The sequence below is a fragment of the Myotis brandtii genome, unplaced genomic scaffold (assembly GCF_000412655.1).
Source record: "Myotis brandtii unplaced genomic scaffold, ASM41265v1 scaffold4, whole genome shotgun sequence".
NCBI classification, from domain to species: domain Eukaryota; kingdom Metazoa; phylum Chordata; class Mammalia; order Chiroptera; family Vespertilionidae; genus Myotis; species Myotis brandtii.
Window position 1 is genome coordinate 2,696,071 of NW_005365371.1, and position 26,822 is coordinate 2,722,892.

The 26,822-nt window shown below is 40.2% G+C and overlaps 1 protein-coding gene and 2 pseudogenes across 1 annotated transcript in view; 1 reads left to right on the forward strand and 2 right to left on the reverse strand.

Annotated features, from left to right (window-relative positions):
• Positions 1 to 735: 735 nt before the first annotated feature.
• On the reverse strand, positions 736 to 2,092 carry LOC102263636 (annotated as a pseudogene).
• A 3,081-nt stretch (positions 2,093 to 5,173) lies between these two features.
• The window catches only part of SNX4 (sorting nexin 4), a 66,510-nt gene continuing 44,861 nt past the window's right edge, over positions 5,174 to 26,822 (reverse strand). The window contains exons 7-13 of the mRNA XM_005873129.2: positions 24,645 to 24,706; positions 22,997 to 23,062; positions 19,356 to 19,445; positions 17,242 to 17,341; positions 14,050 to 14,195; positions 10,783 to 10,897; positions 5,174 to 6,336 (exon numbers count right to left, since the gene is read on the reverse strand). Of these exons, the coding sequence (XP_005873191.1) occupies positions 6,289 to 6,336; positions 10,783 to 10,897; positions 14,050 to 14,195; positions 17,242 to 17,341; positions 19,356 to 19,445; positions 22,997 to 23,062; positions 24,645 to 24,706 (627 nt within the window). The 3' untranslated portion in view covers positions 5,174 to 6,288. The remainder of the gene's footprint in view (positions 6,337 to 10,782; positions 10,898 to 14,049; positions 14,196 to 17,241; positions 17,342 to 19,355; positions 19,446 to 22,996; positions 23,063 to 24,644; positions 24,707 to 26,822) is intronic.
• LOC102262099 overlaps positions 25,626 to 26,822 on the forward strand; it is a 5,317-nt pseudogene continuing 4,120 nt past the window's right edge.

Below are 26,822 nucleotides of genomic sequence, written 5' to 3' on the forward strand. Positions count from 1 at the left end.
AGAGGAGTAGGATGAAAAATATGAACAATAAAATGGCAACACATATCCTATCAATTGAATCTAAAAATCAAAATAAATGAAGAAATCTAATGAACAAAATAAACTGAATAAATTAGAATTAGAGGCATGGTAACATGGAATAGACTGACGAATTTCAGAGGGAAGGGGGGCAGAAAGGGGTCGGGAAGAGATTAACCAAAGATCTTATATGTATATATGCATTACCTATGGACACAGATAAAAGGGTGGTGAAGGCCTGGGGCAGGGTGGGAGCCAGGTGGAGGGGGAAAAAAATAGGGGACATCTATAATACTCTCAATAATAAAGATTAAAAAATAGTAATTTTTAAAAAAAGATGAGATTAAAAAATAATAATTTTTAAAAAAAGATGAAACACTGCCATTTGCAACAAGTGTTATGCTAAGTGAAATAAGTTAGATGTAAAAGGACAAAAATTAGCACTCGCTTCGGCAGCACATGCACTAAAACTGGAACGATACAGAGATTGGCATGGCCCTGTGCAAGGATGACAGGCAAATTCATGAAGTGTTTCATATTTAAAAGAAGAAAAAAAAAGGACAAAAATCATATGTGGACTATTAAAAAAAATAAACAAACAAAAACCAAAAAAACCCTCATAGATATGGATAACTGATTGGTGGTTACCAGAGAAGAGGAAATGGGTAAAGGGAGCCAACTGTATGGTAACGGATGGACATGATACTTTTTTTTTACTTCAAAACTAGGCCCTTTATTGTTGGGTTCAGGCACACTGTGAAGTGCCAGAGGAAAGTGGGTCAGCAGGAGACAGGAGAAGGGCTACAGGCAGTGTCGACCATTTTCCTAAGGGGAGGAGAATCGGCCACAGAACAGAATACCATTGGTTTTGCTGTGCTGAATAAAGAAAAGAAAGGGGTGGTCAGCACAGAACCTGGGTGTGATTCTCGCACATCGAAGGAGCATGATGGCGGCAGTGGCGGCCGCAGCCTCTGTGCCTTCCTCGTTGACCTCCACAAAGGACTTGTGAATGACCTTGGACAGACACAGGTTTCTCCCTGACGACATTCCAGAGAAGTCTGCCTTGTCCTGCTCAAAGGCATCGGTCATGCCCATAGAGTAAAGGACATCCTTCATTTCATAATTCTCCTCCAGTTTGAATCTAGGGAGGAACACTTCCACCTCTTCTTCATCCATCATATCTGGCCTGGTCCATTCTATGAATTTCTCATAGGTGAGCTGCTTTTCCACCGTTTCCCGGTCGACATGTTCATCGGGAAGCATGATGATCATGTTTAGCTCTTTGCCGACTTACAGCAGCACCAGAATTTTGGTGAATATTTCTCCGACATAGGTCATATAAAAGGTAGATTTTTTAAACATCATTTGCACAGGTTTCTGCTCATTCTTGCTAACTTTAAATGGTCTCTCCTGGGTTTGGTGCTTGCTAAACTGGCTGTCCCAGTTTCCTTGGAAGTAGATGGCATTCACAAGAACCAGAGGAGTACTTTGATTAACTGAATTTGGAGGCAGCAACTCTGTAATTTTACCTTCTGTCTTGTTAGCTACCCAGGTGTTGATATGTTTTCTAGCCTCCTCTGCAGCTTTGAAGAAATCAAGCTCTTCCATCTCTGCTTGGTAGAATTTGAGGCAGGAATCTTTGAAAGATAAGTTGAAATCAAAGGACTTTTCTCCGAAGAGCCTGTTGGCAGTTCTAAGCAAGTACTGCGTGCCAGCCCTGTTAACCTCGGCGAGGAGCGTCTGGAAGCCCTGGTGGACATCTTCACTTCCGCCACCACTTTTACTGAAATAAAGTGCCTGGACTATCTGGGCCGCAGTGTCTCCACCTGCCCCCATGGCCAGGGCAGAGGAGATGCTGAAGGGCGAGAAAAACATGTTTTTTGATTTGTCTTCACCCAGCTTTTTCAAAAGGTTTATGGCAAAAGTGTCATTTGCTTTGGACAGAGTATCCATGATGGCGAGTCAGCCTCCCGGGGGTTCTCGGTCGGAATGTTGGCGCCTGGGGAACGGAGCAGCAGCAGGAAGCGGAGCAGCTGCTGGGCCTCAAATAGCGGCAGCCAACATGATACTTTTTTTTTTAAAAAACTTATTTTATTGATTTTTTACAGAGCGGAAGAGAGGAATAGAGAGTTAGAAACATTGATCAGCTGCCTCCTGCACACCCCCCACTGGGAATGTGCCCGCAACTAAGATACATGCCCTTGACCGGAATCAAACCTGGGACCCTTCAGTCCACAGGCCAACGCTCTATCCACTGCGCCAAACTGGTTAGGGCGACATGATACTTTTGATGGTGAGCATGCTATAGTATAGATATCGAGTATAATATTGTACACTTGAAACTTATATGTTATAAACCAATGTTATAAACCAATGTTACCTCAATTGTAAAAAAAGATTGAGAAGTATTTCCTTTTCCGTTTTCTAAAAGTCTGTGTAGAATTAAAGCTTTTTCTTCCTTAAATGTATGTTAAAACTCACTGATGAAACCATCTGAACCTTAGTTTTCTTTTGTAGAAAGATTTTTGATAATACATTTCTTTGATATAAAGCTATTCAGATTTTCTATTTCATCTATATCAGTTTTAGTAGGCTATATTTTTCAAGGAATTCATTGACTTCATGTAATTTATTGGTTTAAAGTTGTCCATAATATTCCGTATTATCCTTTCAATGTCTGTAAGATCTATAACAACATCCCCCATTTCATTTCTGATAGGGATAATTTGTGTTTTCTCTTTTCAGCCAGTTTTGCTAGAAGTTTAACTTAATCTTCTCAAAGAACCAACTTTTGGCTTTGTTAACACATGGTGGACCAGTAGTTTTATTGCTAGCTTTACCTAGTGGCCAGATAAGTTTCTATTGAATGAGTACAAAAAAAAAAAATCCTATATAATAAAAGGGCAATATGCAAATTGACCCTAACAGCAGAACGACTGGGAATGACTGGTCACTATGACTCACACTGACCCTAGGGAGCAGATGCTCAATGCAGGAGCTGTCCCCTGGTTGTCAGTGTGCTCCCACAGGGGGAGCTCTGCTCAGCCACAAGCCAGGCTGATGGCTGCCAGCACAGCAGTGGTGGCGGGAGCCTCTCCCGCCTCCTCAGCAGCACTAAGGATGTCCAACTGCAGCTTAGGTCTGCTCCCTGCTGGTAAGTGGACATCCCCCGAGGGCTGCCGGGCTGCCAGAGGGATGTCTGACTGCCAGCTTGGGCCCGATCCCCCAGGGAGCAGGCCTAAGCCAGCAGGTGGACATCCTCCGAGGGGTCCCAGACTGCAAGAGGCTGGGCTGAGGGATCCTCCCGAGTGCACAAATTTTTGTGTACCAGACCTCTAGTTTTACATAAATGTTAAAGGCACCCTTTAAAATTAAATACCCATTGCATTTTGAAGTTATTTATTACATGTTCTTATAAGCTAATATCTTTTTAAAGTATACTTTGTAAAACACTGTGTAATATGAAGCGAAAATTCTCATGATCCATCCGCAATGTGTTAACTCTGATTTTTGCTCTTTTAATATTTCCTTTCTTCTACTTACTTTGGATTTAATTTGTTTATATTTCCCTTGCTTCTTTTTCCTTTCAAATATATAAATATATTGGGGGGCCCCGGCTGGCACCCATCTTGGCTGGCCTAGGGCCTACAGGCTGGGGGCAGCTCCTGCATTGAGTGTCTGCCCCCTGGTGATCAGTGCATGTCATAGCAACAGTTTGATCAAGTGGCATATTAAGCTTTTATTATATAGAATTTCTATGGTTATTCAACCTTTAAAGAAATTCCTAAATCTTTTTTAGTGAACATTTTTTAGGAAAATCAGTAAAGTTTACCCAGAAGGAAAGTATGCATATAAATCTAGAGTGATGATAAGGATGTTGAAAGTCTAACATTGCTGTTACATAACTCTTGGATTTTTTTCATTCCGTCCCAAGCTGGGTGTGTGTTTATTCTAAGGATGCTTGGATTTTAAAAATCCTCAGTTCCTGTTTTGCATACTATGTTATAATTACAAGTGACTCATTCATCCATACTCAAGTTTCTGGATGCAAATGAAAGTATGACTTCAGTTAATTTTAATGCTTTGACTGCATACACTGTCAAGATGGAATCTTCTTGTTACTAAGTATTTCAATTAATGTAATGAATAATTTTTCTTTAGTTACTGCTTACACTATCTTTTTATATTTACCTTTGGAAATCTAACACCACCCCCCTTTTCATAATTCATTTTGAGTCCTAATTTTTAAATACCGAAAGTGTTACTGCATGTGTATTTTATTTTCTTTATCCTTATTGTGGATAGTACCAAAAATCATATCCATCATAAAACTCCTTTAAGAGAGTTTTTTTTTAAAAAGGAATGATTGTGATATGAATTTTTCAAAATCAATCCAAGTCAAGATATACCTAGTTAAATATACATACAACCAAATGAATGTCTGTATATTTTAGAGAACATAATAAAATATTTTTCCTAATTCATCTTTGAAATCATAAGTAACAATGGCATTATCAAATTAAGTCAGCTAGCCCTGGCAGGTGTGGCTCTGTGGTTGGAGCGTCAGCCCATGCACCAAAGGGTCTCAATTCCTGGTGAAGGGCACATACCTGGTACCTGGGTTGCAGGTTGATCCCAGCTGGCTGTGGTCTGAGCACATTCCAGAGGCAACCAATCAATGTGTCTCCCACATAGATGTTTCTCTTTCTCTCTCTTTCTCTCTCTCTCCCTCTCTCTCTCTCTCTCTCTCTCTCTCTCTCTCTCTCTCTCCCCCCTCCCTCCCTCCTTCCCTCTCTTTAAAAAAAAATCAATGGGAAAAAATATCTTTGAATGAAGATTAACAACACCACCAAAAAGAAACAAATTAAGTCAGCTAGTAGGAAACAACTGAATACTTAAGTTCATGAGTCAAGAGATGATATAATTCAATGGAATGAAAGATAACTTTTGCTTCTAACAATTTTCTCTTTAAAAAATAAGTAAAATTTAAAAAATCATCTCATTTCAATATATATATTTTAAAACCCAACATTTTGCCATAAGACAAATTTATATAATTAAACACTTCAAAACATAATATGGCATGTATTATTTTTTCACAGGGCATCAGCTACTAATATATATAGATCACTTTATTAAAACAATAGAAATCGTATGAAAATCAGCACAATACTTCATTTATTTATTGTATAAGTTTGGCAAACAGCACAAAAATCCAGCAACATTTTGAACACGTAAAAAAGTCAAATGTTGAACAGTACTGGGGAATTTTTTTTTTTTACATAATTACTAATGAGACATCGAAGATTCTGCAAAGCTAGCAAACTGAGGGTGCTTGGCTTCTGAACATATACCACAAAAACACATCAAAAAACAATATAATTTACCTTTACAAAAATTACAGCCAAGCAATAGGAAAGAAGGATGCTAATAATGAAGATACGAACACATATGTGCACTACATATATCTCATACATTGAAATGCTACATACATCTTGTACCCTGAAATGCCATGTGTAGAGAGCCAAGCAGAGTAAATTTAGGCTCATCACTGAGGTTAGGAATTATTTGAGAAGAATTTAATGCTTTTATGTAACATACACAATTCTATTATAGCAGTTCCTAGATCATAACAACGTATTCCGTTATATATCTGAGAAGTTCAGTCTTCTTTGTTGGCAGTATAAAATTTCTGACCAGTATCAAAATTCTGGTAAAACACAAATTAAAGGCATTTTCTAGTGTATGCAAATGTTATAGGGGGCATCAATGAATGCGAGAGAAAATCTTAGATTGCACACTAAGTTTCTGCTGAGCTTTGTCAAACCAAACAGCTCAACTATAAGGCAAGAAAAAATAACCCCCTACAACAGATCAGTGAGTCTTACCAAGTAAAGATAGGAATTCAATCTTAGGGAAAAACTCTCTACATAAACAGATCTAAAATAGCTGGAATTAAAATGAACATCTAGAAATTACCCAACATCGTGACACTCAGTCATTGGTTCAGAAGCCTGACAATCTGTTGGTATATTTTATCAAATTAACTTTTCGGAATCAGCACCAGTCCCCAAAACCTCAAATTATAATATTTAATCTTCATGAAAATACATCCTTTTGTGCTATATAAATACAACTACAATCAAATTAAAGACAGCTGAATTTAGTCAACATATATTTTTGTGTAGACTGGGTAGCAACTTAAATTATTTATTTACTTGTGCTTCTGTTTTGGGGCACTTTGATTGAAGAGAAATTCATTTCACAGGATTACATCTTGCTAAAGCATTCCTTAGCATTGGTCCAAACTTGAATTCCCTTAGAAGCAAACATAAAAAGAACTTTAAACTGTGAATTTGAAAGGATCCTGAAAGCCCACGTATTTGGCTTCCTGGTATGCTATGTTTTGCTTTTTGGAATAATTAACAAGTCCAGCAACTATGACACTTTCTGGTAATAGCTAATATAAGTGAATGTCTAAAAAAGTAGGAAAATAATTTGTATGAGCCTCTCTTCAAAATGCAGACAGAACTCCTACAACTTCTTTTTCAAAACTGAGTTTTTAAGGTTCAAAACATAAACTCATTTACTCATATCACATATCCTTATCATTTCTATTTATAAACCAAACACGTTTTCATTCAGTTTTTCTATATAATATTTTAAAAAAGACTAACATCTTATTAGTCTAACAATTAAATATAAATTAATGAATTATTAAATTATTACTCTATTAACTGATGTTTTGATAGAAACCAATTATGTACTAAATTACTGAATCCCTCTCAATGGTTCTGGCAAGCTACTAAGTACAAAGCTAATCTGTACTAATAATAGAGGAATGTGCAAATTGTTCGGGACGCCGTCACAATAACGACCGATCAGCAGGCTGTGTGCACAGCAGGTGCAGGTGGGCGGGGACTTGCAGCATCGGGGACCGGGCTGCGGCAGGGGCCTCCGCGCACCTCTGCCAGGGAGGGCCTGATCAGCAGTCGCCGCAGCTGCCGTGAGGCTCGGAGAGACAGGACCTGATCAGCAGCCACAGCGGCTGCTGCGAGACCCAGAGAGAGAGGCAGGGCCTGATCAGCAGACCCTGCGGCTGCTGCACCGCAGGCCCAAGTCAGAGCTCATGCAGGAGGCAAACAATCGATGTGTCCCTCTCACATTGATGTTTTTTTTGTCTTTCCCTCTCTCTTCCATGCTCTCTAAAAATCAATGGGAAAATATTCTCAGGGAGGATAAAAAAGAAAGAAAGAAATGTCATATCTTATGAAAGACATCTTGAAAATGCCTAAAGAAAGTTGTCATTTTTTGTGGTGAAGGGACTGGAATCCATGTTGATGAAAACACCGTGGTGCTGCGAGGGCCGAGGGCCAGCAGCTGCGGTGGCCAGCAGTGGCAGTGGCAGCAGCAGCGGGGTGATGGGGGCGGCACCTTCCCCTGATCAGCCCAGTGGCCTCCCGCAGAGGGAGGCCAGACTGCGGCTTAGGCCCGCTCCCGCCGGGGAGCAGACCGAAGCCGTCAGTAGGACATCCCCTGAGGACTCTCAGACTGTGAGAGGGGGCAGGCTGGGCTGAGGGACCCCCCCAGTGCATGAATTTTCATGCACCGGGCCTCTCATCTACATATATATAAAAGCCTAAGTGACCAGACGACCAGCCAGTAGCTATGACGCACACTGACCACCAGGGGGCAGACGCTCAACACAAGAGCTGCCCCCTGGTGGTGTGTACTCCCACAGTGGGAGCGCCGCTCAGCTAAAAGACGAATGTCAGACGCCAGGCTCATGGCTGGCGAGCACAGCTGCAACAGTGCAAGCCTCTCCCGCAGACACTCCCCCTTCATGCCCAAGCAGTGGCGGTGGCGGGCACAGGGGGACTGGGATGAGCAGAAGCAGCACAGTGACCAGCCCAGGCTCAGGCTTGTCCCCAGCCGCCTGCCACTTCACACACTACTTCGTGCTGTGTGGGATCAACGCAGACAGTAGGCTGGAGCCCAATGAGCTGGCGGGTAAGGCCAGGCTGCAGGGGCTCGGAGGTTCACTGATCCCTGCAGGCCAGGCCGAGGGACCCCACTGGTGCATGAATCCATGCATCGGGCCTCTAGTAAGATATAATATACCTAACATGCTTACATAAAAAGGCATGTTTGTAGACATGTAACAGTAAAATCTAAAGAAGTGGTAGAAACAAAAGCATTTTTTAAATAAACAAGATACATAGTCTCTAATAAACTACTAAATTATGAAAAAGAAATCCTATATAATAAAAACAAAAGCCTAATATGCTAAGTGTCTGACCGTTTGTTCGACCGTTCAACCAGTCACTATGACATGCACTGACCACCAGGAGGCGGACGCTCCAACCAGTAGGTTAGCTTGCTGCTGGGTTCCAGCTGATCGGGACTGGGCAAGATGGGTTGGACACACCCTGGAGCCCTCCCGCAGTCCCTCCCCAGCCCCGATCATGCACTGGTGGGGTCCCTGGGCCTGGCCTGCGGGGATCCAGCTCAAACCTGCCCGGTGCACAGATTCTTGCACCAGTGGGGTCCCTCAGTCTGGCCTGCAAGGATCCACCGGAAACCGGCAGTCCAACATCCCCTGAAGGGTCTCATATTGCGAGAGGGTGCAGGCCAGGCCGAGGGACCCCACTGGTGCAAGAATCCATGCACCAGGCCTCTAGTATTTTAATATTTAAATGTTAAAATGTGTCTATATTTATCAAAGTTTCAAATAATAGGAAAAAACAAGAATCTTTTTAGTTTTTTCTTTCTTGATGGGATACAAAAAGCAAATAAAAATTTTAAAAACACACAAAAACCCTTTAAAATGCTCAGATTAGCTGGATAAAGTAGTATCTAATAAACAGAGTACTTCTTGTTAGAAAGGATAAGATAGAGCTTATGCACTATCAAAACAAGATATCCATGAGACATCAATTGGAAACACTGCACACTAGCTCATATAACGCAATCTCATTTTTGTTAGAGAAGAGGAAAGTGTATATTTTCTAAATGACTGTATATATACGAAAACATCTGAAAGGATACACATGAGGTATAACAGTGGTAAGTTTTCTAACAGGAATTTGGGGCAGGAGGCAAAGATGCTTCTGGATTATTTGAAATTTTTCGATGAACATTTTGTTTTTATGGCAATTTTCAAAATAAACTTGAAAATCAATCAAGTATTTCTTTAAAAAGCCTCAGCCCCCTTGATTCAACAAACTAGAAAATTCACTATCAAAAAGGCTGACCAACATGGAGAGAACCAACATGGCAGTGTAGGTAAATGCATGTACTCGCCGCTTCTCACAACCACATAAAAATTACAACTAAAATACAGCAGAACCACCATCACTCAGAACCAGCTGAATAGAAGTCCTACAATTAGAGAATTAAAAAGAAAGCACATTGAGACTACTAGGAGGGGTGGAGGTGGGGAACAGGCTGGTCTGACACCCATATGTGGCATTTTTTTAATCGGGAGTGATATCTCAGCTGCAGAGGCCTCCCATGAGGAACAAGAGCTCCATAACAAACCTCTCAGCCCAGGGTTCCAGTGCTGAAATGAGAAGTCCCCATAACTTCAGGCAGTAAAAACCAGTGGGGATTGTGGCTGAGTTGACACGGAGGCTGCTAGAGCCCCAGCAGTTCCTCTTAAAGGGCCATGCCCAGACTTACTGGGACTTGCTCCCTCTGAGCTCCAGTGCTGGGGCAGTGGTTTGGGGGTATCCAAGGACATATGGGGAGTAACTGGATTGTCTGGCATCAGAGCAAGAATTTGGGGGCGGCTTTCTCCCACACAGGGATGCTCACAGGGTTCACTGTTTCTATGCCAAGACCACCCCTGTCACAGAGCTGACCAGTAGCTGTATATGAATTTCCATCAATGTGGTCCACACTGTTTGCTCTACCCTGGTGATTCCCTGAGACCCCACCCAATTTGCATCTCTACCCAAGCTGTTTGCAGATATGAATGGCCTGTCCTGGCTCAGACTTCAGACTTTTCTAAACTCTCTCAAACAAGCAGCAGCTGGCACCAGCGTGCCCCATACCTATCAACAAGAGGCCAAGACCTGGTATTAGCACCAGCCTGCCTTGCTTCACAGCTTGGCCTTTCCTGGGCACTTCCAAGCCCAACATAAATAGCGGCCATCTGCAAATTGCTCTGTAGCTCCTGCGGGGTGGCTCCAGGACTAAAGAGTCCCGGGTTCGATTCCAGTCAAGGGTACGTATCTCAGTTACAGGTTCCCCAGCCCTAGTCTGGGTGTGTACAGGAGGCAACCAATGGATGTGTCTCATATCAATATTTCTATCTCTCCCTCTCCCTTCCACCACTCTCTGTAAAAATCAACAGAAAAATATCCTCAGCTGAGGATTAACAAAAAAATAATAAAAGAAAAAAATAAAATTAAGTTGATAAATTGGGAAATATTCTGGAAGGGAAGAATAGACTTTAAAAATGAAAATGACACTTTGATTCAAACAAGATTAGTTTGTTTAAATTTTGTTTTGTTTTCTTTTTTATTGATTTGAGAGAGAGAGAGAGAGAGAGAGAGAGAGAGAGAAACATCAATTTGTTGTCCCATTTATTTATACATTCATTGGGTGATTTGTGTATGTGCCCTAACTGGGGATCGAACCTGCAACCTTGGCATATTGGGATGACGCTCTAACCAAGTGAGCAACCCAGCCAGGGCCAGTTTTATAAAAATTTGTAAGCACTTCTGCATGCACTTTATCTTTACTGAAACCAAAACCCACCTTTTTGCACATACTAATCTGCATGACTGCATAGCTTATGAGAGCCTCCTTTAAATCACGGTTCTTTTGCTCCTTGAAGCGTTCAATATCGGCCCAAGCATTTTTCACAAATTCTCTGAAATAAAAGGCATAATCATTGTTATTATTATTTAAATTAGATGAACTATATTCTATAAATTCAAATAACCAGTTCTCATTTGAGTTGGTTTTTGTCTATATGGAGGAAAAAGCTTTTCCTTGTGTAAGATCTATTTTTTAAAATATATTTTTATTGATTTCAGAGAGGAAGGGAGGAGGAGAGAGAGAGATAGAAACATCAATGATGAGAGGGAATCATTGATTGGCTGCCTCCTGGAGCACACCCCCCACTGGGGATCGAGTCTGAGAACGAACTGTGACCTTCTGGTTCATAGGTCGACGCTCAACTACTAAGCCATGCCCAGCCAGGCAGATCTATTTTTCTCTCCCTAAAAATTACAATGGGAGAAAAAGCAAATGTTCGTCTACATTTTAATAATCTGTATTTTTGCCACAAGAATTTCAGCTTCAAATCTATACTATACTAATAATAGGGTAATATGCAAATTAGGCGGGACGCCATCACAGTAACGACCGATCAGCAGACCGTGTGTGCAGAAGGCACGAGTGGACAGAGACTTGGAGGGTCAGGGACCTGGCCGTGGACCTGGCCAGGGATCCACAGGTGCGCACAGAGGGCCCTCCGCCATGGCCTGGCCCGGCCAGGGGTCCGCAGGCGCATGGAGGTCCGCAGGCCTTCCCCGGCTCCGGCCTACCTCTTTGGGGCAATCTATCAAAGAGCCCCGGATGGGTGGGTGGGGCCTACCTCTTTGGGGTGATGGACTGCAGGGCTCCCGCACTGTGACAGGGCACAGGCCAGGCTGGGGGACACCACCCCAGCCTGAGAGCACAAAGTCTGTGCACCGGGACACTAGTGCTATATAATAATAGACAAACATGCAAATTAGCCATCCCTCTGCTACGCTAATGCCACGCCCACCAGCCAATCCGAGTGACTATGCAAATTATCCAACAAAGATGGCAGTTAATTTGCATACGCAGGTGTCAAGCGCCCCAGGAGGCGATGGCGGCTGTGAGCACGGGCTCCCAGGGCTTTCACCTGCCCGGGGAGGCAAGGCCATAGCCACGCCCAAGGGCTCCTGGGACTTTTGCTGGTCGGGGAGGTGCGGCCACCCATGCCTAGCCACGCCCTCGGGCTCCAGGGACTTTCATTAACGGTCACCCCACGACAAAGATGGCAGCGCCCATAGTGGCCGGGATGGGACGCTGGCGGCGTTGCCCAGGCAACGCAAGCCCAGCATCTGGACCGGCTGCGTGGAGGGAGGGGAGGGGTGGGACCTCCGGCCGGAGTCCGCTTCAAGGAATGCCCAGGGTCTGCGCCCCGGCCAGGCGGAGGGAGGGGAGGGCAGGGGCCTTGGGTTGGAGTCCGAGCCGAAGAAGGGGAGGGGAGGGGCCTCAGGCCGGAGTACGTGGCGAGGAACACTGGGCTCGTGGAGTCTGCCTCCAGGGATGCCCAGCGTCCGCTCCCCAGCTGGGCGGAGGGAGGGGAGGAGGGGGGCCTCGGGCCAGAGTCTGCGCCCCGAACGCGCGGAGGGAGGGGAGGGCAGGGGCCTCGGGCCGGAGTCTGCAGTGAGGGATGCTGGGCTCACGGCGACATGAGTCCAACGTCTGCGCCCCGGACACACAGAGGAAAGGGAGGGCAGGGGCCTTGGGCCGGAGTACACGGCGAGGGATGCTGGGCTCGCGGCGACGCGTTCAGCTTTAGAAATTAGTTACTAACCATCAGTAAGTAAATAACTTCTAAAGCTGAATATGTGTGCTTGGCTGGGTGAAGAGAGGGGAGGGCAGGGGCCTCGGCCGGAATCCGCGCCCCGGGTGGGCAGAGGGAGAGGAGGGGAGGAGCCTCGGGCTGAAGTTCACGCTGAAGAAGGGGAAGGACCTTGGGCCACAGTCTGCGCCCCAGATGCATGGAGGGAGGGGAGGCCGGGGCCTCGGGCTGGAGTCCGCGGCGAGGGATGCTAGCATCATTGCAGGCCGGGATGAGGGACGCCCCTCATGCACGAATTTCATGCATCGGGCTACTAGTGTATATATATAAAAGCTTAAGTGACCGTTACAATAGAAGGACCAGTCAAGTCGCTATAACGCGCACTGACCACCAGGAGGCAGACGCTCAATGCAGGAGTTGCCCCCTGGTGGTCAGTACACTCCCATGGTGGGAGCGCCACTCAATTGACCGGGATGAGCAGCTGCTACCACAGCAGGAGCGGGTTACCCTTATAGCCTAGATTGCTGGCCAGGCCAAGAGACCCCACCCATGCATGAATTCGTGCACTGGGCCTCTAGTTATTCCTATAAAACAGATATAGATGCCACTTGAAGTTGCCTGCCTGGGTCACTGGAAAGTATATACTCTTTTTGCCAGGATGGAGTATATATCACATTTATCATGTACTGCTTTAAATGACAACTACAGTTGCAAAAAATTCTGACAAGTTTTTGTTTATCTAACTCTATTCATGAAAGACTACTTTGACTTATTTGGTGCCAGTGGTTCTAAAAATTACTCAAAACACCTCCAAACCAATGATATACTCTTTGTCTGCTGTGGTCTACTCACTGACGAACAGATGAAAACAATAAGGAAAGTGAGCCAAACAGTGATGGCAGGTCTTTGAAAACTGAATTTCTAGAAATATTTATGGAGTAATTACATGGCAAGCCCTATGCAAGATGTTGAAATATAAAGAGAAAAAAGACATGATCACTGGCTTTGAAGGGCTCATAATTTAGCCAAGGACACTCACTCAGAGCAACTAACCATCCAGTACAAAACCACCACATTGCAGTGGCAGGAACCAAGTGCCACATAGCCTGTGTGGATAGGAGAAGGCTTTACAAAGGAACAGAAGAGCTGGGCACTAAAGGCTGATCAGGCATTTGTTAAATGACAGAAAAGGAAGGGCAGAGAGAATGTGCGAAGGATAGAATCATAAAAAGTGCAGGAAAATATTATGAAGCTGAAACTTTCTTCTTCCTTCCCCCCACATTAAAACAAATGTTTCTATAACATATTTTTGATAACTCAAATTTCTTAGTAATTCAGTAACTACATTTTAGAAGAATAGTCACATCCAGGGATGCTAATGAAGCTGGGAATTGTTATAAAGCAACAATCCACCATATAATCTACATGACTGGCTTTGTTAAACACCTCAGCATTTTTACCTGCCTTCCAGATTTTTAGACTTTAGCTGCTGTTCCCCTTCACTTATTTGTTCTTCAAGCACCTTTATTCTGGCTTCTCTCTGCTCTGGAGTTTCTTGACCGAAGAGCTTGGTAGTCATTCCCTTCAAAGAAAATGTTCTCACAGTCTAAAAGGATTTAGAAACAAATGAATGAATAAACAAAATGTGCTGTATACAATGAAATATTCAGTCATAAAAAGAAAGGAAATTCTGATACATGCTATAACATGGATGAACCTTGAGGACATTTTGCTAAGAGAAAATAAGCAGTCACAAAAACAAATACTGTATAATTCTACTTATAGGAGGTATCTAGGATAGTCAGATTCACAGACAGAAAGTAGAATGATGAGCCCTGGCTCAGTAGCTCGATTGGTTAGAGCAGTGGTTCTCAACCTTCCTAATGCCGCGACCCTTTCATACAGTTCCTCATGTTGTGGGACCCCCAACCATAAAATTATTTTCGTTGCTACTTCATAACTGTAATTTTGCTACTGTTATGAATTGTAATGTAAATATCTGATATGCAGGATGTATTTTCATTGTTACAAATTGAACATAATTAAAGCATAGTGATTGATCACAAAAACAATATGTAATTATATATGTGTTTTCCGATGGTCTTAGGCGACCCTGTGAAAGGGTCGTTCGACCCCCAAAGGGGTCGCGACCCACAGGTTGAGAACCGCTGGGTTAGAGTGTCATCCTGATATGCCAAAGTTGCGGGTTCGATCTCCAGTCAGGGCACACACAAGAATCAACCAATGGCCCTGACCGGTTTGGCTCAGTGGATAGAGCGCCGGCCTGTGGACTGAAGGGTCCCAGGTTCGATTCCAGTCAAGGGCATATACCTTGGTTGCGGGCACATCCCCAGTAGGGGCTGTGCAGGAGGCAGCTGATCGATATTTCTCTCTCTCTCATCGGTGTTTCTAAACTCTCTATCCCTCTCCCTTCCTCTCTGTAAAAAAAATCAATAAAATATATTTAAAAAAATAAAAAATAAAAAAAGAATCAACCAATGAATACATAAATAAGTGGAACAACAAATTAATGTTGCTCTCTCTCGGAATCAATAAATAAATTTTAAAAATTAAAAAAGAATGTAGAATGGTGGTTGCCAGGGGTTGGGGGAAGAGGGAAATTGACGGTTGATGTTTAATGGATATAGTTTCAATTTTGCGAGATGAAAAGTGTTCTAGAGGTTGGCAACATGTTCTTACTACTATACTACTGAATTGTACACTTAAAAATGGTTAAGATGATAAATTTTATGTTATATATATTTTACTACAAGTAAAAACTTTTTAAAAAAGGAAACAGAAAACTTATGTCATTTTCCCCCTAGATCAGAGAGAAGCACCATAAGCCTACAAAACAAGGGGCTCCTAATATGATTACTAATACTGGAATAATAAGGAAAAGACAAAAAGAGTAAAATTCTAACTGAACTTCTTAATGAAATGGAAAACTTCTAGCTAAAGTATTTATTAGGCAAGTCATTTCTTTTTATTAGTAGTCATATTTTTGAAACCAAAAACGAAAATAAACCAAACTAAAGAAACATTTAAAATCTGCATAACTCACAGTGAAATTTAGGTATCTATAATAATAAAAGCATAATATGCTAATTAGACCCAACAGCCAAATGACCTTCCAGACGAAGCCGCCAAAGCGGGGGCCGAGGCAGAGGCGGTTAGGGGCAATCAGGCAGACAGGCGAGCAGTTAGGGGTGATCAGGTAAGCAGGCAGGTGAGTGGTTAGGGGAGATGAGGCAGGCAGGCAGAGGGGTTAGGAGCCAGCAGTCCTGGATTGCAAGAGGGATGTCTGACTGCCAGTTTACAGGATCAGGCCTACACTGGCAGTCGGACACCCCCTGAGGGGTCCTGGATTGCAAGAAGGTGCAGGCCAGGCTGAGGGGACCCCCCCCCCCACCCGTGCACGAATTTCGTGCACTGGGCCTCTAGTCTATATATATAGAAGCCTAAGCAACCGTTACAACCAGATGGTAACTATGACCCACATTGACCACCAGGGGGCAGACACTCAACGTAGGAGCTGCCCCCTGGTGATCAGTGCGCTCCCACAGACAACCTCCCACAGCCCCTCCCCCACCAGCCAGCCGGGTGGTCAGAGTGCAGCCAACCTCTCCTGCCAGCCAACCTTCCGTGGTCCCTCCCCCCAGCTGGCCAACCGCCCACAGTCCCTCCGCTGGCCAGCCCTGATCATCCCCGATTGGGACTGGGCAAAACAGTCCTGATCAGCTGGGAGGGACCCCACCCGTGCATGAATTCGTGCACCGGGCCTCTAGTCTTTAATAAAACAGGATGCCTAAATCCAAGCATTAAGCTTTACTGCTTTAACATTTCCTCAATCTCTGGAGTTTACACAAGGAAACATTTTTCTCTTCACATGTAGGAGTAGAGAACCAAGCTCCCTGTAAAAGGACTGGGAATTTCCCTTGGGTTTTAAAAATAAATTAAGCCTACTATATTACTGTTTGACAGTCAAAGGTCTTTCACCATATAGATTTTTGGCTTTTCATACACATAGCAAGTGGGTACCTAAAAGTACCTTTGAAACTAAAGTACTTGTTAGTATAAAGTGACTTATAAATGGTAACATTGTCACTACTTCATTACTTGTAGATTATGTGCACTCACTATGACAGCCAATTTATGCCAATAAGATAGTAGTGGAGTAGAAAGCTGATTATAGAAATGACCTAAGTCTAATACAATAAGATATGGAATTTTCTTCACAAGTGCTCACTGTAAGCATTCAAGAATCAAATACACAAAAAGCTCCTTGTAAAGAGAGATATACTGATTCTGACTGGGTATGGCTTTTAAAAGTAAACTAAAATGTCTATAATATACCTTATAAAATTAAACCTGACAAAGGTCATTATTTCAATCCCAAAGAATAATGTTTTTTCACTTGGACTTAAGTAGAAATGAAATGACACTTACTACACAGAGCAAAATGTTGACAAAATATCTTATAATACTATAGCTTATCTTTTTATATCAAAATCACAACCCAAAGAATTATAAAGTTGCCCACAAATTATTCCCCTGTAAAAGCTACAGGAATCCTGAGTAGTACAATGACAGCTCATGCCACATAAGGCTTGCTACACTAATACCAGAGTCCTAAATGGAAAATCACTCACCCCAGTTGACAGTTCCTCACATTGCTGCTTCTTAGATGCTAAGTCCTGAGCAGCCATCTCCAAGTCATATTGCATAAGTTCATGTTTCCTGCACACAGCCCTAGGGATAAAAAAGAACACTACCATTTAATTTTTATGGCTTCTCTTTTAGCATGTTAAAAAATTTTTTCAGGGGTAAAGGGGAAGCATCACAATGTCTTAGCAGGGTCAGAAATTGTGTACCCAGAATTTTCAAGTTTAAATATAGTTGCCCAACATTAAAAATTAAATCTAGCAAAACCCAAGCATAAAAACTTTATATGCCTTAAAACAAAAGGTTGTTTTCTAGATACTTGTAATTTTTTTCAATAAACACCTAAAATTGCCCTAGCCCGTTTTGCTCAGTGGATAGAGCATCAGCCTGCAGACTGAAGCATCCTGGGTTCAATTCCAGTCAAGGGCATATGCCTGGGTTGTGGGCTCGATCCCCAGTGTGTGGTGTGCAGCAGGCAGCCAATCAATGATTCTCTCATTATTAATGTTTCTCTATCTCTCCTCTCTCCCTTCTTCTCTGAAATCAATAAAAAAAAATTTTTAAATAAACATCCAAAATTATCACATCATAAAATATTTTATATAACATAGAAACTAATGCTATAATCTCACATAGCAACTGAGTATTTTTTAAAATATATCTCAAAGCTTTATTCTGTTTTATTTAGAAATGTTTATCAGTTTTTAATATCATAAAAGTAATCCTTGCTCACTGAAAAAAAATTTTAACACAGGAATGCACAAAATTAAGAAAAGTTTCAAGAACCCTCTTTTCCCCAATCCCACTATCCAGACACAATCCATGTTAACAGATGGTGTATATCCTTTCAGACTTTAGCTAGGCATTTACAAATGTATATATCTACAAACCCCAAGTGATTCCACATCTTTTCTTACTTAACTATATACCATGAACATATTTCCATATTAATACATGTTAATCTTTTCTATAATTTTTAAGAAAATTCCACTGTATTCAGCAACTTTCTATTCCCTGGTAATGTGGAAATACCTTGGTGAAACTATACCACTCAAAGCTCCAGAAGGAAAAGACTAACAATGTTATGTTTTCATACCAGTTACTGAACAGGTAAAGAAATACTGCTCCACTGTTTTACTAACAAAAATTCTTTTTTCTAACAGAATTTTTAAACTGCTTTTAAAAGTGACAAAAAATTACCAAAAGTGGTTATAACAAAAGCCACCTATTATAGGAAAATATTAATTTTTCTAAAATGAACAGAAAAAAATATAGTAACTTAATTAATATGACCACCTATCAGAGAAAGTCCTGATATTAAGAAGTTTTATAGCCCTTACTAAGGAGCTAAGATATGCAGGTGTGAAAAAAATTACAGAATAAAAATGGCAGAATAAGAATAGACAGCCCTGGCTTAGTGGCTCAGTTGATTGGAACATCATCTCATACACAAAAAAGGTTGTGGGTTTGATTCCTGGTCAGAGCACATACCTAGGTTGCTGGTTTGATCCCCAGTTGGGGCGTATACAGGAGGCAACTGATCCATGTTTCTATCACATTGATGTTTCTCTCTTTCTCTTTCTCAAATCAACAAACATATCCTCAAGTGAGGATTTAAAAAATACACAACCTAGTAAAAGATAGTGTTACATACATACTTTATCTGTAATTTGCTTCCAATTTTCAAATTGAAAAAAGTACAAAGAACAACACACAGACACCTGATGCCTAGGACTGACGGGTTTTATCGTATAACTAGAGGCCTATTGCACGAAATTTGTGCAAGGGGCTCAGCCCTTGCAGCCTCGGCTTCATCCAGAAGGGCGTCCGGAAGGGCGTCCGGAAGGTTGTTTGGCTGTTCGGTCTAATTAGCATATTAGCTCTTTATTATATAGGATGTTTCAAGGACAGGGATTATCTTAAATTTCTATATCTAGCACTCTGCAACACAGAGGACAACAAAGAGACCTCATTCAATATCTGGAGGAATTAATTCATTTAAAAATCTTACTATTCATTAAAAAACCTTACTATCTCTATTTTGGAGCAGCATGTATATAGAGTGGTGACCAGCTGCATCTCTAACACTTATTATACTTACCGTAGGGCTTCTGCATAAAAAAGATACTCCTTTAACTGATCTGCATAATGCTCTTCATCTTCCAAAATATCATCAATAGAAGATGCATACCTGTTTAAAAAAATATTATAGAAGCAACTTTTATCAGGACATTCTAAGAAAGTGCTATTCAAAGTATAATCCACAGACCATTTACTACCCATCAATGACAAAGATAAGTACAGAAAGTGAGAATAAGCATTTAGAAACATTTATAGCAATTTCTAATTACCATGACAATGTTATTACATTTTACTATGTTTCAATCAGCTTGGAAATAAAAAATAAAACAAACAAAAAAATGGCCCTTCTTACAGGTAGCTTAAGAAACACTATAAGACTAGAATATATTTTGTTCAAAAATAATATAAAAGAGCTATAAAATCTGTAGAAAGAATAATTATTAGTATAATTGATGCACAAGTGTTCTTGGTAGCAACTACATACAGTAATGCCAAAAACTATCAAAGGAAAAGTTAAGCAAATAAAGATTACAGAAAACTTTAGAAGCCTTATTTTATTAGAATTCTTAATAAATCTCTGTTTTGATTCGAACAAGCCCCTCATTGTTAGGCCATTCTTGGTCCTGGACCTGAGTCTTTCCTGTACAGAAATGTGATGGCTCTCCACAGTGCTTCTCCAAATCCTACAAGCACATATCGGAACACCTCTAGGAAATCTTCCCAGACTACTTTAGTCCTAATTCATCACTCTACTTCGTATCTTTATCAACAATTTAGGGTGTAAATTGTAACAAAGTAGTCTCAAGTATTGGTTTTATTTCTCTGATCACATTATAAATTCTGTAAGCACACAGGCCATGTCATGTACTACTTTAAGTATAGTATAACAGTCATGCTTTTTTCAAATTAATTCCAATTCCCTAGCATCAGAATAAAAGAAAAATATACTTTATGTTTCCAAGCCTGCTTCATATAGGCAAGCAAGCAAAGTTCACTGTAAACCTAAGGTTCACTGAAAAGTAAGGTATTTATAGGATTTATAAAAGTAGGCAAATTACAACTTCTATAATTACAAATTTACATTTGTAGAGTGTGGAACATATTCTAAGAAACATTGCTTTGAGTAAGAAAAAATACATTTAGTTCATAAACCTATGATTCTGGAAAGTTAATGTTAAACAAACAACAACAAAAAAGAACTGCAGGGCTAGTGGCTTGAAAATAGGAAACAGTGTAGGGATAAACGCATGTTCTTGGGTAAAAAAGTATAAGTGGTAAAGGATTTTAGCTATCAGTACTAACAGTTTTATTTAATATTTTACAATCAATTGAAGAAATACTAAATTCCTGCAAACACTGAAATGTTAAGTAAAAACAATGCAGGAAGACTTCTTAATAACCCAGTTGAAAAGTAGCCGGTTAGCTTAAATATAGCCCAAAGAAAAATAATACTTAGATAAAATTAATGTTTTAATTTTTATTATTGAGTTGTAACTCATAGTTAGAAATATTTACTCCAAGTCTATGACTTGCCTCTTCATTATCTTAATGGTATCTTTTCTGTTTGTATATGTGGTAAAATATATGTAACATAAAATTTACCTTTTTAATAATTTTTAAGTGTACAGTATAATGGCATTAAGTACATTCACATTGTTGCAACCATCACCACCATCCATCTTCCCCACTAAAATGGTACCCACTGAACTGTAACTCCCATATTCTTCTCCCCCATAGGATCTTTTGATAGGCAAAATTTTTAATTTGGATGAAGAACAATTTACCATTAAAATATTTTTCTTTTCATGTCCTCTTTAAGAAATCTTTGCTTACTCAAAGGTTACAATATTTTCCTGTTCTCTATTAAAATATGTAATTTTATCTTTTACCTTATGTATATAGCCCAAACTGAATTAGTTTTTATATAAGGTATGAGATATGCCTCAAGGTTCATTTTTTCCCCTCATGTAGATATGCAATAAATTTCCAGACTCATTTCTTGAAAAGTACTATATAACTGTAGGTCTATTTCTGAACTCTATTCTGTTCCATTGATCTTTTTATCTCAATACCTCGCTATCTTTATATAGTAAGTCTTGAAATCAGGTAATATATTCCAGGTTTTGTGGGTTTTTTTCAAGATTATTTTGGCTACTCTAGATCCTCTGAATTTCCATATACATCTTAGAATCAGCTTACCAATTTCTATAAAAAAGTAACTGGAATTTTGATTATGGCTACAATCCAGAAAGAATGGTCATATTAACACTACTGAGTTCTCCATAAACATGAGTTATCTATTTATTTAGGTCTTCTTCAATGTCTCTCAGCAAAGTTTATATATAAAGTTTTCAGTGCAGAGGTCTTTCATATCTTTCATTAAATTAATCTCTAAGTATTCTGGTATGCAATAAATGCATAAATAAGTGGAACAACAAATCAATGTCTCTCTCTAAAAAATCATTAAATTTTTTTTAAAGTATTCTGGTTTGATGCTATTATAAATAGCACTGTTTTAATATTTTTGCTTTCTAATTGCTGCTAGTATATAAAAACAATACTTTTTAATATATTGATCATATATCCTGCATTCTTTTTGTTTTTGTCTTTTGTTAATCCTCACCCGCAGGTATTTTTCCATTGATTTTTTAAAAATATATATTTTATTGATTTTTTACAGAGGAAGGGAGAGGGATAGAGAGTTAGAAACATCGATGGGAGAGAAACATCGATCAGCTGCCTCCTGCACACCTCCCACTGGGGATGTGCCCGCAACCAAGGTACATGCCCCTGACCAGAACCGCACCTAGGACCCTTCAGTCCGCAGGCCGACGCTCTATCCACTGAGCCAAACCAGTCAGGGCTTTCCATTGATTTTTAGGAAGAGTATAAGAGACAGGGAAAGACAGAGGAAAACATCGATGTGAGAGAAACATCAATTAGTTGCTTCCTGCACAAGCCCCCAACCAGGGCCTGGGCCAGGGACAAGCCTGCAACCAAGGTACATGCCCTTGACCAGAATTGAACCTGGGACCCTTTGGTCCCTAGGCCGACGCTCTATCCATTGTGCCAAACTGGGTAGGGCTCCTGCATTCTTGTTAAATTCAGTTGTTAGTTCTATAATGTTTTTGGTTGATTCTTTATAATTTTTTTTTTATGTAAAAGATCCAAGATCCTGTTAACTCAAATAAAAATGGTTTTACTTCTTCCTTTCTAATACTTATTACTGTATAAGTTTGATTTTCTTGCCTCTTGGCACCGCTAGGACCTCTAATACAACAGCAAACAACTTCGCCTTGTTTCTCTTTTAGGAGAAAGTGTCAATATTTCACTATTAAGTACAATATTAACTATAGGTTTTAGACTTGAGGTAGTACCTTTTATTCCTAGCTTGAGGATAATTTTTACTGTGAATGAATGTTGAAATGTTTTTCCTACATGTACTGAAATGAACATACAGACTTTCTTTTTTATTCTGCTAATATATGAATTAGACTGATTGGTTTTTCAATGTTAAGTTAAACTTGCACTCCTGAGATAAACTTCTTTTAAGACAGATCTGTATACACAAAGCATAATGTAAATGCCAGCAAAACTGATAAACAGAAGAATCACTAACACTTCACCTTAGGTTTTACCTCATATTATCCAGGTACTTACACATCCATATGATGACCAGCACTCTGCAGTCCATCACCCATTTCTTTTTCTATGGCACTCCATTCACTGGGAAGAAAAAGATAAAACCAATACCACTGTGTATTAGATATGGAATACTATTAAATGGAATTTTTTACAAGGTTTTTTCTAATAGCCCTTTAAAATATATCTGTATTTGGATTTATTTTCTGTGACTCAAATATGCTGCTTTCACCTTAAGTTTACAACTAAATGCAAGTGAAGGTTTTGTTTAACAACAGATACTTAAACTCAAACTGTTTGTAAACCTAGTTTACTGAAAGTAGGGCAGCTGATCAGAGACAAAGGTGAGATTAGAATCAACTACCAAATAGTGTTCTATCTGCTAACCCCAGCAACTTATGTTTTTTTGGTTTTCTTATTAAAAAGAGCTCTTTACCTCCACTCACCATGCATATGACCAAAGAATAAAAAAAAAAAAAAGCATAGAATAATTAAACAAAATATATCCGGTGTTTTTAAGCTCTGGGGCACATGAGTTTTGTGTATACCTAAAAATGTGCACAGGACTTTCTGGAAGAAATTTGCTTGTATATTTTCCTGGAATCCCTTGAAAGGAATTATACCAATTACATTACTACTATCCACCCTTTTAAATCTCCCAGACCCCTATCCCATTCCTTAGCTTAGGATGGCATATAAGCCTCAAATGCCCAACTTGCCTTGAGTCTCATATCTTTGGGGCTTCCATTAAACACGAAATTAAATGTTTTTTTCTCCTGTTAACCTGTTTTTTGCCAATGTAATTTACACCAAATAACCAAAATATGCAAGTAAATATTTTAAAAAGATAGCTTGCGCCCTAGCCGACTTGGCTCAGTGGATAGAGCGTCAGCCTGCGGACTGAGGGGTCCCAGGTTCGATTCCAGCCAAGGGCACATGCCTGGGTTGCGGGCTTGATCCCCAGTAGGGGGCGTGCAGGAGGCAGCCAATCAATGATTCTCTCTCATCATTGATGTTTCCATCTCTCTCTCCTTCTCCGTTCCTCTCTGAAATCAATAAAGAAATATATTTTTTTAAAAAAACAAATAAATAAATAAAAAATAAAAAGATAGCTTGCAAAAGTCTTTAAAATTATAAAGTGTCTGAGACGAAAGAGAAAACCACTAAATCTATAAAATAGCGATTTCCAATAAAATCTTCTTGGGCCTTCTGCTGAGAAAGTAAAAGGTAACACTCACTGCTTCAGAGTAGTTTCACTACTCTGCTCAATATATAAGACTTCCTCACTATTTTTATTTAAAACAGGACAACATTTAAAAAAAATAATCTTCTACTTTCCAGACTCATCAATTTTCAAAAATTAGCCCTAGCCAATTTGGCTCAGTGGATAGAGCGTCGGACTGCGGACTGAAGGGTCCCAGGTTTGATTCCAGTCAAGGGAACATACCCGGGTTGCTGGCTCGATCCCCAGTGAGGGGGCATGCAGGAGGCAGCCGATCGATGGTTCTCTCTCATCACTGATGTTTCTATCTCTCTCCCTCTTTCTTCCCCTCTGAAATCAATGGAGACACATTAAAAAAAATTTTTTTTCCAAAATTATAGTTTTCAGGCAAATACCTAATTAGAGTTAATTATTATTTATTTTAAGAGTTTATGTAATGCTTACCTGAAAACTCGCCCGTAATTCCCATGTACTTTATATACACCATAGAGTCGATCTGCTACTCTCTGGAATAAATATGTAAAAGAAACTGCTATTATATGACCAAAGATATATACAATAATAAATCATGCTTAGTATAATAATCGTGGAAAATATGGAAAAGAAAACTTAAACATCCCAAAGTCTTATCACTCTTGATATAAGAAACGTATAGACAATAATTAAAACATATACAGAAAGAAGTATGAAAGTGATTACATAAGTATAATGACCATACTATTTTTCCCCATGATAATATTTTTATCCAGCAGGTTAACAGACACCACTTTAAATTGTTGCATAAAATTCCACCTAGTGTACAGACTGTGTAAGCATTCCTTGTTGGATATTTAGTTATCCCTAATTTTTTCAATATTATAAATAATCCTGTAATAAGCATCTGAGAGTAAGGCTTTTTCTAAATTTCAGATTGTTTCCTTATGATAAAGTCCCCCAAGTGGTATATAGGGGAAAGAATATAGACACTTTCAATTCTATTGATAGTTTTATACATAAATGCTCAACGCATACAACACACTTTTATGCTACTCTGTCAAGATAACTCCTTCTAACCAACAAAAACATTAGAGTTTTAATAACATAATTATAACTAACATCACAGGGTTGAAATATGTACTACCTAGCCATTCACACATATTTCACACAAGACAAAACAAAACATTATGTGTGGTAATTTGCTTTACTTTTCCCCAATGTTATGGATAAGAACTGGAAGACCAAAGGTTAATCCCACATAAAACCCTAAAAAATTCCTAATATGCAGTTTCTAAATATAAACCCTAAGGATAAATTACATCCCCAATTCCTTACTCAAACAGGAGTAATTTGAGAAATTAGGCATTAACCATATAACAAATCTTAACCTTTTCAATACTTTAGCTTAAAGTGAACAAACCACCATGGTAAATACTGGGAGTCGGCCTAAGAGGATCATAAAATGTTTTTCATCTTGCCTTGGCCTGTGCTGAAGGAACCCACTAGACGAGACAAATTAAATAGAGAAACTTGTCTGAAGTCTTAATCTAAACACTACGACCCTAGAAGGCACAGGAGCCCTGCTTGCCTAGAACGCCCTGGAGAGCAGCATCAAGAACACAGCAAAGAAAGTCCAGCCCATAGTATACCCCACAGAACCCCAACTCCAAATACAAAGGTCATCCATGAAATATTAAAGCAAAACACATCTTCATCTACTACCCATGAAGCACAACGGCTCAAGCAGGAATGTGAAAAAGAACTAGCATGGCTTTGTGGCCAATTTGACAAGGGCAATTTATGGATTGCAGAAAAAGGCAAAAACTCAAGAAGCAAACAACTAGAAGCCAAATAGGAATGTTTTGAAATATCAAAACATATCAAAAAATATCAAATTGTTTCAAATACTCCATCACTTCCAGTAACAGAAAAGGAAAAGGTCACAAAAAAATCAGATACCAGCAAAACCTCCCAGTACAGAACCTATAGATTTCACTGAATGTGAAATTATGACTCTAGCCCTTTGAAAATAACATTGTTTTCAGAAGAGGAAAAGTCCTTAAAAGTAACATCAGACCCAAAGGTTTAGCAGTAGACAGAAGTGGCAGATGAAATAGAGATAAGCAAGGATAACGAAGATAATATCCATAGTTCAACAGTAATTAATGATAGCCCAGCCACGATGGTGATGGTTGAGCATCAACCTATGAACCAAGAGGTCACGGTTCAATTCCCGGTCAGGGCACATACCTGAGTTGCGGACTTGATCCCCAATAGGGGGCGTGCAGGAGGCAGCCGATCAATGATTCTCATCAGTGACGTTTCTTTCTTTCTTTTTTTAAAAAATATATTTTATTGATTTTTTACAGAGAGGAAGGGAGAGGTAGAGAGTTAGAAACATTGATCAGCTACCTCCTGCACACCCCCCACTGGGGATGTGCCCACAATCAAAGTATATGCCCTTGACCGGAATCGAAGCTGGGTCCTTTCAGTCCACAGGATGACGCTCTATCCACTGAGCCAAACCACTCTATCCACTGAGCCAAACCGGTTAGGGCGTCAGTGACGTTTCTATCTCTCGCTCCCTCTCCCTTCCTCTCTGAAATCAATTATATATATACTAGAGGCCCGGCGCACAAAAATTTG